The following is a 12,209-nucleotide window of genomic DNA, read 5'->3' as shown; positions in this document are numbered from 1 at the left end:
CACAGGCGACAGGAGGCTGCCTGAGGGAAGGGGGCACCACCCCGCCCTGGGAAGCCCTGAGCAGCACATACCTCCCTCTCCACTCTGAGAAGCCTTTGGCACATCACACCAACACACCCAGCGGGAAGGGCAGCTGAAGGACTGCTCTGGCCTCGGGGCCGTGGTGTGTCCTGGAACGCTGGAATGCCTGTCCCCGGGAAGATGAGGCCTGTGCCCCAGCACAACATTTGATCCTAGGATGCCTCGGGAGCAGTCAGACAGCTGAGGCCCAGCTGGGGCCAGAAGGCACCCGGGCTGTCTGGGACACAGAGTGCTGGCTTCTGGAAGATTCCAGCCCTTAGGCATCGCCTCTGCTGGTGGTTTCTAATCAGTGCACCCCAGTGGGCCCTACTGGACCTGGAGGACATTCCTCCCTCCCTCGGGGCCATTTTCCCATCCATAAAATGGGTACAATCACAAGTTCACTGGGTCTATTATGGAAATTATAGAAAGTGTCTGGCATGGTGCTTAACATGTTGTACACCTAACACACGGCAGGAGGAAGAACAGGCTGCCAGGTGGGAGGGGCGCTCCTGAGCAAAGACAGATGGCCTGGTGCCTGGAGTCACATTTAAGAAGCAGCTGTGTCCTAAAAATGTGCTGAGACACCAGTCAGAGGCCAGCCCCAGCAGTGACTTTACACTGAGTGGGAGCGCCTGGCTGTCCCTAAAGCACATCCATAAAATATATCCCGCTTAGTCCTTCTGATGACTTGGAAGTATTACTATCCCATTTTACAGATGAGGAGACTGAGGCGCAGAGGGCTGGGCTCTAGGCTGGGCATTGCTGCATGTCTTCTCAGGTAATCTCGCACCCAGTTGTGCTCCTTTGATGGCTGGCTGTCTCCTTCATTGGCCTCTGGGCTCCTGGAGGTCAGGAGCCACGTGTCTCTCAAGCACCACTGTGTCCCTGGTGTCCAGCACACAGTTCTCACAGGAGGTGCTCAGGGAGCACGTGCTGGACCAATGAATGAATAGACAGCTCTGCCAGGATGGCATAACAGTGCAGAGCAGAGGTTCAGAGACGCTGGCTGGGGTGGGGCTGGCACATGCCTGCCCAGCCCAGGCCTGGCCCTTCCAGGTAGGACAGGACCCTCACCTCTCTCGGCCGCTCCAGCTCCGTCTGCAGCACCTGCTTGGCCAGCTCAGTCTCGATAAGCCGCTGCCGAAGCTCCTCATTCTCCTCTTCCAGCCTCGCCCGTTTTTTCTCCACCGCCTCCAGCTCCTTGTGCAGCCGCACTGAGATGTCTTTAGAGACCTGAGCAAAGGCGAGTGACAAGCAGGGCGTGAGCAGGCTGAGGGCCATCCTACCTTGGCCACAGAGCAACCCCAGGGCAGGCAGTTACTCTTATCACCCCCACTTAAAGAGGAAGAAACTGAGGCACAGAAAGGTCAAGTAACTCAACAAGGGTCACACAGCCAGGAAGTGGGAGAACCAAAACCCAAACCCAGAAACCGTATGCTTCCTGTGTTCACATCATGGTCCAGCCCCTAGAAAGTGAGAGGCCCTGTCTATCCTTAGCAGTGCCTTTACATTTATCTGGATCTTTTAATGCTTCCAAAAGCCTCTCCCATCCACCTTCTCGCCCAGTTCTCTCAAGAGCCTATGGCAGGACCAGAAACTCATTTTTATTTATGTATATATGTATGTTCTTACTTATTTTTGGCTGTCCTAGGTCTTTAGTGCATGCGCACTCTCTCTAGTTGAGGAAATCAGGGGCTACTCTCTAGTTGCGGTCATGGGCTTCTCTTTGCAGTGGCTTCTCTTGCAGAGCACGGGCTCCAGGTACACGGGCTTCAGTAGATGTTCCTCTCGGGCTCCTGCGACAGGTGGAATCCTCCCTGACCAGGGATTGAACCGGCAGGTGGAGTCCCAACCACTGGACAGTCAGGGAAGTCCCAGAAGCTCACTTTAAAGAGAGGGGAGGGACTTCCCTGGTGGTCCAGTGGCTAAGACTCCACGCTCCCAATGTAGGGGGTCCGGATTCAACCCCTGCTGCTGCTGCTAAGTCGCTTCAGTCATGTCCGACTCTGTGCGACCCCATGGACGGCAGCCCACCAGGCTTCCCCGTCCCTGGGATTCTCCAGGCAAGAACATTGGAGTGGGTTGCCATTTCCTTCTCCAATGCATGAAAGTGAAAAGTGAAAATAAAGTCGCTCAGTCGTGTCCGACTCTAGCAACCCCACGGACTGCAGCCCACCAGGCTCCTCCGTCCGTGGGATTTTCCAGGCAAGAGTACTGGAGTGGAGTGCCATTGCCTTCTCCAAGTCAGGGAACTGGATTCCACACACTGAACTAAGAGTTCCCATGCCACAATGAAAGAGATCCCGCATGCTGCAACTAAGACCCAGCACAGCCAAATAAATTAAAAAAAATAATAATACATAGAGGGGAAACCCAGAGCAAGATAGGCTCCCCTAAAGCCCTTTGAAGCCCATTTTTTCTCTGCCAGTGACCAGCATATATTCCTGAGCAAATCATTTCCCTATTCTGCCTCTGTCTCCTTCACTACAAAATGCTGCTGCTAAGTCGCTTCAGTTGTGTCTGACTCTGCGCGACCCCATGGACTGCAGCTTACTAGGCTCCTCTGTCCATGGGAGTTTCCAGGCAAGAGTACTGGAGTGGGTTGCCATTGCCTTCTCCTCACTACAAAATGGGTGCAATAATAATAGCACAATCTCACGGGCCGACAGGAGGCCTGAATCAGCTGTTGCACCAAAGGCTTGGCCCAGGGCCTGCACAGTGCGTGCTGGGTGAGTGGTGGCGGCTGCTGGGAGAGGCTGAGTCCAGAGAGGGCATGGCTTGCTGGGGGTCACAGTGTGACAAAGACCCTGAGGCCTGTTTCCAATTGTCTGGGACACAGTACATGCCCCAAATGACAGAGGCTGGGCAGCCGTCCAGGTCATCCCTCCGGGAGGAGCTGACAGACCCACAAACCCCAGGTCACCGGCTCCAAGACTCTGCTGCAAAAATGCTCCATTTCTTCAAGGACACCCCCTGTCCTATCCCCTGATGGAGGGGGTGAAAGGGTAGGAAAAGGGGTCCCTGGCGATGAGGAAGGCCCTTCTTCTTTTTTTTTTTTTTTTGGCTGTTCCAGGTCTCAGCTGCAGCATGCAGGATTTAGTTCCCTGACCAGGGATCGAACCCGGGGCCCCCGCACTAGGAGCATGGAGTCTTAGCCACTGGCCCACCAGGGAAGTCCCAGGAAGGCCCTTCTGAGATGGTAAATCATAACCTCCATCCCTAAGAGGACTGAGCACCAGCATTTGTTGAATGCCTGCTATGTGCCAGATTCACCCATCTTCACCCCAATTCTGCCCCCATTTTGCTGGCAAGGAAATAAGAGGCTCAGAGTGCAAATGACCTGCTCAGAGTCAAACAGAGATAGTGTGGGCCGAGCTGGGGGGACCTCAGGGGCTTTGGCTGAAGGACCGTGTGGCCAGGACTCCACAAGGGGTATGAGGACTTTTGCCAGCAAGAAGGATAAGTGAGGCAGACAGCCCAGCGCCTCGGGCCTGCCAGTCTCGGAAATGGCCGTGGCACCTCCTCCCCGCCGGAAGGGAAGAGGGCCCTCCCTGGCTCTGCCTTGTGCCTGGGCCCAGGCCCAGCTCAGCACAGACCCCTTGGCAGTGTGCAAGGCAGGCCAGAAAAAACAACAGCCAGAGAGGAAATTCAGCACTCCCTCTCTCTCCTCCCTCTGTTGCCCACTGCCTCTCTCCACCCTTGAAGATCTCCAAGGGCAGCCAGAAGCCGGCTCACCAGGCTCCTTCCACAGTCTCTCTAGGCCCCCAAAACCTTCCCCCTCCACAAAGTGGGGTGAGTGATTCCTCACTAGCAGAACAAAGACGTTGCAGGTGGCAAAACTGGCTTCAAGCCTAATTTCAGCCCTCACTGGGTGTGTGACCCAGGACAGGAGTTTTTTTAACCATCTAAAGTCTCGGTTTGCTCATCGGTAAAAGGGGGTGACAGTGCTTTGTCACAAAGGCTGTCGTGGGGAATAACCAACACAGGGCTTGGGCTGATGCCTGAAACACAGTAGGTACTCAAAAGTATAATGATTTGGGGGACCTTTTGGTGGTACAGTGGTTCAGATTCCGAGCTTCCAATGCAGCAGGCACAGATTCGATCCCTGGTCAGGGATCCCACATGCCACGTGGTGTGGCCAAAAAAGAATAATGATTTTGTAATGCATTGTTAAGATTACCGCTTCACCTCTGCGCACTAATTTTATCTGACTTGGTCCAACATCTCATAGCCTCACTCTTGAGTTTAGTGTCAGTATTTCTGCTAGAGGTATTCAGCCCCAGGCTTGTGGCTCTGGTCCCAAGTTTTAGGCTGTGAGGTCACCCAGTGAGCCCCTGTCCTGATGAATACTTCATTCATTCATTCACTCACTCATCCATCTGCTTAGCCCCCAGCAGGCAGGACTGGTGGAGTACAGAGGTCCAGAATCCAGGCCATGTCTGGACTCCTTCATATCTCTCTATCCCGGTAGCAGTGCAGAGTCTGGCATATACTAAGTGCCTAATAAATGCCTGTTGGATGAACAAACAGATCCGAGACTCCAACAAGCAAAATGGGTGGTAGGCAATGAAGGAGTGAATGACTGACACATGGAGCTGCACCTGGCCAAACTTGGCTGGGGATGTGCCCCCCCAACCACCCACACCCCCAAATGTCCAGAGGGGGCTGTGTCCCTGACTGGGGTTGAGGGACCAGCTGCTGGGGGGGACCCGGGGCTCCTCTCCCAACTACACTCCCACCTGGGCAAGCTCCTCTCCACCTGGGGTTCACTCCATTCCCACCTAGGCCTCAACCTGGTGACCAGGTGACCCACTCCCCACCAAGAAGGCATGATCAGTGTGGATTCCTGGATCTTCTGGGGTCCATGAGTGACTCTGTGGATTTCATCCCTTCCATGAGTCCCCAGCTGCCTTCTGTCCCCTCCCCAGGAACCCCTTTCTCCATCTGCTCTCTATCCCCAGGGGTGCCTCGTAAAGAAGGCCGAGCGTCAGGTAGCTTACAGAACCCCAGTGTGGACAAATCTCAGATCCCCACAGAGCCCGGTGCCCCGATGAAGGCCCTCAGCAACAAAGAGCACATGTCTAGAGCGCAGGAGCCTTGCTGTCTGGGCCTGTCCCTTCCCCTCTCTGAGTCTCAGTGGTCCTTGGCCCCCTGGCTCCCACAGGTAAGCAGGCAGAATCAGGTCACTCCCTGAGCACGCACCACGTGCCTTTCAACCCTCAGGAAGTACTTTATCATCCCCATTCTGGGGCTCAGAAAGAAAAGGTCACTTGTCCAAGGTCACACACTAGGAAGCTACAGAACCAGATTTGAAATCAGGTGGGTCAGCTCTGGAGTCTTGCTCTCAGTCTGAGCCTGCTGTTGGCCTGAAACTTGAAAACACATTGTGTTAATATTGGTAATAAAAGTATTAATAATAAGCACAGGGACTTTCCTGGTGGTCCAGTGGTTGAAAATCTGCCTTCCAGTGCAAGGGATGCAGGTTCTCTCCCTGGTCAGGGAATTAAGATCCCACCCATTAAGGTACAACTATGGCTCAGATGATAAAGCGTCTGCCTGCAATGTGGGAAAACCGGGTTCAATTCCTGGGTCGGGAAGATCCCCTGGAGAAGGAAATGGCAATCCACTCCAGCACTCTTGCCTGGAAAATCCCATGGACGGAGGAGCCTGATAGGCTACAGCCCATGGGGTCACAAAGAGTCGGACCCGACTGAGTGACTTCACTTTCACTTTCACTTTCACTTTCATAGAGCCTATGCACGGCAAGAAAGATCCCATGTGCTGTAACTAAGACCCAGCATAGCCAAAAACTAAATATATATATATATATTTTTAAAAAAGCACAACGTGTGCTCACAGCATCAGGGGCTCAAAGGGCCCCACCTGCCTGTCTCATGTGATCCCCTCACGACCCTCCCAACTATCCCCAAGTTGGGGCGACTGAGATACTACAGGAGGCAAAGCAGCTGCAGCTTCCGGAAACCAGGGCAAATCCCCAAAGCACAAACAAATGCTCTCAGCCATGAGGTCACTGTTTACAGTGCTGGGGCCCGGCTCCTGCCAAATGCAACTGGCAGCCTCCAGGCCACAGCCAGCTCGCTCATCAGTCCCTTGGCTCCTAAGCCTAAGGCTTTAAGGCATCTCTGTCACACTGAATCCTCAGGGCAGGAGCTGAGAGCCCTCACTGAGGAACACCCCATGTCCAGGCAGCATCTGGATTCAGTGTGGCTACATGCTCCCAAGAACCCAGGGAGGGTGGGAATGTCATCCCCATTGTACAGATGAGAAAACTGAGGCACAAAAAGAGAAAGTAACCTGCTCGAGTCACCCAGGAAGTAAACCCAAAGCCAAAACTTTTTCTCCAGCAACGGCTTCTAAGAAATGTTTTACTGGTGTGTCCTGGGGCCCCCTACAAGGGTCTCCTCAGGTGGGAATTTTCATCCCTGATTCCTGGAACCTGATACCCTCCCACAGGATCCCAGCCCCTGAGGCTGGGGCCTGGGAATCTGCATGGTAAACAAACCTCCAGGCTATACTTATCCATCTAGGGAGGCTGAGATTCCACCCACTTCCTCACCCTGGCCCAGCCACTCATCCTACTTTTAAGTTTTTCTCCTGAACAATAACAGTAACACCCCAACCAACATTTACTTATTTGCTGGGGGAGCATCCCGAGCGGGCCCCTGTGCTCAGCATGCTCTTTACTTACACTATTTCATCTTATCCTCACAAAAGTCTCTCCAGGTAGAGACTTGCTGCACCCCCATTTTCCACATGGGGAAACTGAGGCTCAGGCTGCAAAGCAGCTCTCCCAAAGCCACAGGGCAAGCGAGTGGCAGAGCAGGTTTCTGTCCCCACCTCTGCCCTCCTCATGATGGACAACATTCCAGCTGAGATTCTGTGGGTCCTGCCAACTGTGAGAACCAGCAAAGAGTGAGAGAGCCTGGGGGAGCAGGGGGAGAGGGAGGACCAAGGCCTGAGGTTTCTTTCACAGCACCCACACCAATAATCCACCTGCTTGCTACAACCACTGGAGCTGCTAAAGCCCTGAAAATTCAGCTGCTCTAACCCCACCATTTAAGAGAAGAGGAAACTGAGACCCCAAGAAGTGGCCCCATGCCAGTCTGCTCTTGCTGGCTGAGAAATCAGAGGGTCCCTTCCAGACAGCAAGCAGTCCTTTCCACACTTAGGTCCATCAAGCCCTCCCAGGCGATACCAGGGAAGTCAGCATTCTGAGAACCTCCGAGAAACGCCCCAGAATGTCCCCAGCACATGGGACTGAGGGAGGCAGCCAGAGCTGTCCAGTCCAGGCCGGCATGGATGAGCTCAGCGCCCCAGCTGCAGGCTCAGGGAGAGGAGGGAGGGAAGGGGCAAGCCGACTGCTGATTGGCTGGTTCAAATCCCAACAGAAGGGGCCTGCTCCCCCCGCCCAGACTCCAGGGGCCTCCCCGCTCACACTCTGCACACACACCAGCTGCTCCCGGCTCCTCCCATGGAGGCACCAGCCACCCAGCCAGTCTGCTCTCAGCTCCAGCCTTCCTCCACGCCTTCCTCGTCTAAGGCTGACTTTTCTGGGTCTCTGCCTGAAAGCCCCAACTACCTGGACCCAAACCCAGATTCCTCTAAGCCTCTAGGGCTCTCCTTCACCCGCCACCCTCTTAATCCGGTGCTGGGAATTTGAATATTTCTGTAACCATTTATCCCAGATGCTGTCTTCTCACATAGTGAGGAGCACTTCGTTTCTTGATTTTTTAAAAAGTATTTGTATTTAGTTGTTTGACAGCTCTCGGTCTCAGTTGCGGCACGTGGGATCTTCGATCTTTGTTGCAGTCTGCCAGATGTTCAGTTGTGGCATGTGGGATTGAACCCAGGCCCCCAGCTTTGGGAGTGCAGAGTCTTAGCCACTGGGCCATCAGGGAGGTCCCTGTGCACTTTGGACTTGGAGATATAACCTTTCTGAGCTCTGTTTCGTCATCAGCAGACCTGATGCAGCTGGCACATGCAAGACAACGGGAGACGCAAAGTCCAGGGTGGGGTTGGTGTTCACTCTTCACCCGCTTACAGGTGCCCTCTTCCTCCAACACTCCTTCTTGTGCCTCAAGCCTTGGCTCAGAGGTCCCCCTGCAGGAAGACCCCATAGGCCCCCAGGCTGTGCGAGATGCCCTCACCCCCAGCTCCTACATCCCTGGATGACGCTGGGCTGAGTGCTGAGAGCTGGGTGTTGGGCTAGGTCCCCCAGATTTCTCAGTCCCCAGACCTAGGCTCACACAGACAGGTAAGGCAGACTCCTCCCCCCGCCAGACTGCAGGCCATCCTTCAGCTCCCTGAAGCCGAGGACAGTGAGGTCAGGCAGCCAGCATGGGAGGCTGATGAGTCTGCGCTCTGCCAGCTACACAGCGGGTCCCGTGACCTTGGAGAGGTATTTCCTTTCCCTGAGCCTCACTTTCCTCACGCAGAAAAATGGGAATAATAATAGTAGCTAACATTTTTCAGTGTTTACAGTGACCTCTTACCTACCTGATCTCATCTCATCTCATAAAGCCCTGTGAGGCATGGGCTGCTGTTATACCCATTTTACAGATGAGGAAACTGAAACACAGGTGACTTGCTCAAAACCATAAAATTAGGGCATATTGGGGCCAAGATATAAACCAGCCTTATCCAACTCCAGACCTTCACTACTCTCCTTCAGCACAAGAAAGAAAACTTCCACGGAACTGCGCAGAGACAACACGGAGCCCAGCATCAGGTGTGTGGCTGCGACTCACACGGCAGCTGTTGCTGGGAGGATTCATATTGATGGCCTATCAGTTCATCAGGGATCCCCATTTACAGACGAGGATGCTGACATGCAAAGAGATGATGGGACTTGCCCAAGGGACACACAAGGAGTGAACTGACCAGGGCCCACTCAGGCTCAGGACCCTCCCCACCACCCCACCCAGCAGGGGCGCCTCTGAGGACTGGGGAGGGGGCCCAGGCTCACCTTGACGTCCTGCTCCAGGCCACGGATGAGCTCGCCATCCACCTGGCCGGTCTGGGCAGCACGGAGGCTGCGGCGCTCGGCTTTGCGCAACCGGTACTGCAGGATGCGACAGGTCTTGCTGGCCTGGTCCAGCTGCTGCCGCAGCTCCTGCAGCTGATACACATCCTCTTCCATATAGACGTCCCGCATCTCCAGCATCTCTGCCCGCAGCTCCTCGATCTCATCCTGCAGAGGGGAGGAGAGGTCAGGTCGCTGGGCCCTGTGGCAGTGGCCAGAGTGCTTGAGCACAAGCCATACCCAACACCGTCCTAGGCACCCCTCGGGGGAGGGGGGTCTGAGAGTGGTAGGCTGCACAATGCAACCCCTCAAGTGCCCACATCCTAATTCCCAGAATCTGAATATGTCACCTTACATGGCAAAGAGACTGTACAGATATAATTAAAATAAGGATCTTGAGATTGGGAGATTATCGTGGATTTTCTGGGTGGACCCAATGTAATCATAAACATCCATATAAGAGGGAGGTAAGGGACTTCCCTGGTAGTCCAGTGGCTAAGACTCCACGCTCGCAATGCAGGGGGGCCAGGTCTGATCTCTGGTCAAGGAGTTAGATCCCACATGCCTCAACTAAGAGTTCGCGTCCCACAACCAAAAAAAAAGATCCTGCATGCTGCAATGACGACTGAAGAGCCCACGTGCCTCAACTAAGATCGGGAGCAGCCAAATAACTACATAAAAAGTAAAAGAAAGAAAAAGAGGGAGGCAAAGCGATCAGAGCAGGAGTAGGTGATGTGGCAGAGGCTGGGGTGATGTACGCTGAAGGTGGAGAAAGGGCCGAGGGCCAGCGGAGGCAGGCAGCCTCTAGAAGCAGGAAAAGGGAATGGACTCTCGCCAGAGCCTTTACAGGGATGGAGTCCTGCCAACACCTTGGTTTTTAGACTTCTGATCTTCAGAATTGTAAAATGATAATCCGAGATTGCTGCAAACCACTAAAGTTCTGGTAATTTCTTATAGCAGCAACAGGAAACTAATACAGTGGGGAAGCAGAAAAGGGCTCATTCAACAAACATTTATGGGCACCAACTGCATATCAGGCCCTGTGCAAGCAGGGGAGTGGGGAAGGAACATGGCAACCAAGACGAACGTGGCCCTTTCTGTATCGTCTGTGTGGAGCCCCAAGTCTCACTGGCTAGACACACTGTAAATGGACAGATTAAAAAACCCCTCAGATACTGTTAAGAGTTATGAAGATAAAAAACCAAAAACAAAACACGTGGGTAAGATGATAGAGTGATGAGGGAACGTGCTATGTTAGAGGACATGGCTGGGGAGGCCACCCCTAAAGGGACATTTGAGCTGAGGCAGAAGGAACACCCATGAGACAGAGGGGTGGAGGGAGTGTGTGCAAAGGCCCTGAGGCAGGAAAGAGCTCAGTGTATCAGGATACAGCAAAGTGGCCAGGGAAGCTACAGGGGTAAGGTGAGGCTGGGGAGACTGACAACGGTCAGCCATCCAGGGCTTTGAAGGGCTGAATAAAAAATCTGAGTCTGGGACTTCCCTGGCGGTCCAGTGGTTAAGAACCTGCTTGCCAATGCAGAGGACAGAGGTTTGATCCCTGGTCTGGGAAGATTCCACGTGTCGTGGGGCAACTAAGCCCGTGGGTCACAGCTACCGAACACCCTGTGCTGTAACAGGAGAAGCCCACGAGAAGCCCGTGCACTGCAACTGGAGAGGAAAGTCTGTGCATAACAACGAAGACCCAGCAGAACCAAAAAAATAAAAAATACAAGAATCTGAGCTTGGGTTTTAAGTGGAGGGGGTTGGGTTGAGGAGGGTGACCTCACTTCCTCAAGGCAGCTCCTGACCACCTCTGTCATCATTCCCAGATGTCCTTCACTTCCCCTTTGTCCACATGAACCCATCAGTAATACTTCATTTAATAGTTTATCTCCCAGAGACATTATGAGTGCCAGGGGCAGGGGCAGGGAGCTTCTCCATGTCTATCTCACTCCCTGCTGAATCCCCCACACCCAGCATAGGGCCCAACATCCTGAGTGCATGGTGGCAGGTCTGGTTAGGCAAACAACCATAAGGAGACACACCAACCTGCAGCAATCACTAGACAAAGTGTAGCAGTGGGGAGACCCGGGAGAAGAAACCAATGATCACTATGTCTAATAGCAGACGTGAAAGCTGAATCACAAATAAAAGGATCTACCTTTCGTATGACTGAACGCATTAAATAAGACTGTTCACTAAAAAGAGAAACTGAACTGCTATATATAAAATAGATAACTAATCTGTGGAGGAGGAAGTGGGCCAGTCAATGATCACATCAGTTAAAGAAATGAGGAAGTGAGGGGTCCACACGCACTTCAGCTGGCAAGATTAAGGAAGCATAACGGAAACGGCACTCAGGAAGTGTGGGCCAGTTGGCTAAATCCAAGCTAAACCAGCCTCCAGATGGGCCTGTGTTCAAATCCTCACCATACCATTTATAGAACATGTTTATGAGGAGGATGTGGGGGTCTGAGTGGATCCCAAGCTCAGGCGGAGCCAAAGGGAAGTGCAGGGCATGCACAACTAATGATGCTCGGCTACATTAAAAGACGTATGGCATTCAGGGATTTCCCTGGTGGTCCAGTGGGTTAAGAATCCTCCTTGCAATGCAGAGGATGTGGGTTCAACCCCTGGTCAGGGAACTAGGATCCCTGAGGAGCAACTAAGCCCATGTGCCATAACTACTGAGCCTGCACACTCTGGAGCCCGTGTGCCACAACGAGAGAGTCCATGCACCACGACGAAACATCCCACGTGACTCGACGAAGATCCCACGTGCTGCAATGAAAAGGCCATTCAGCAAATAAATAAATATTAAAGATAAGTGAAATTTTTTAAAAAAGATGTGTGACATTTAGATCATAAGAGGTGACACCCCTCATCACAGGACCACACCCACTGCACTGAAGTCAATTTTGCAGGACCATTTAAAAAATAACCTTTTAAATAACTGATTTTTCTGCTGAGGAAAGTAAATGATGACCATAGAAATAGTTTAGAAAATATAGCGGATACAAATCACTCAAAATTCTTCCACCTGGTCCTGAATCAAGTGCTTCTCAAAGTGTGGTCCCCGGACCAGCAGTGTGGGCTACATCGG

At 53.0% G+C, this 12,209-nt stretch overlaps 1 protein-coding gene across 1 annotated transcript in view; it reads right to left on the bottom strand.

The window, feature by feature from the left end:
- The window catches only part of SOGA1 (suppressor of glucose, autophagy associated 1), a 75,798-nt gene that overhangs the window by 43,717 nt on the left and 19,872 nt on the right, over positions 1–12,209 (bottom strand). The window contains exons 2-3 of the mRNA XM_027558607.1: positions 9,050–9,274; positions 1,138–1,296 (exon numbers count right to left, since the gene is read on the bottom strand). Of these exons, the coding sequence (XP_027414408.1) occupies positions 1,138–1,296; positions 9,050–9,274 (384 nt within the window). The remainder of the gene's footprint in view (positions 1–1,137; positions 1,297–9,049; positions 9,275–12,209) is intronic.

This window comes from Bos indicus x Bos taurus, chromosome 13 (assembly GCF_003369695.1).
Source record: "Bos indicus x Bos taurus breed Angus x Brahman F1 hybrid chromosome 13, Bos_hybrid_MaternalHap_v2.0, whole genome shotgun sequence".
Classification (NCBI taxonomy): Eukaryota; Metazoa; Chordata; class Mammalia; order Artiodactyla; family Bovidae; genus Bos; species Bos indicus x Bos taurus.
The sequence above is the reverse complement of the archived record's forward strand: the minus strand, read 5'-3'. Positions and strand labels throughout refer to the sequence as shown.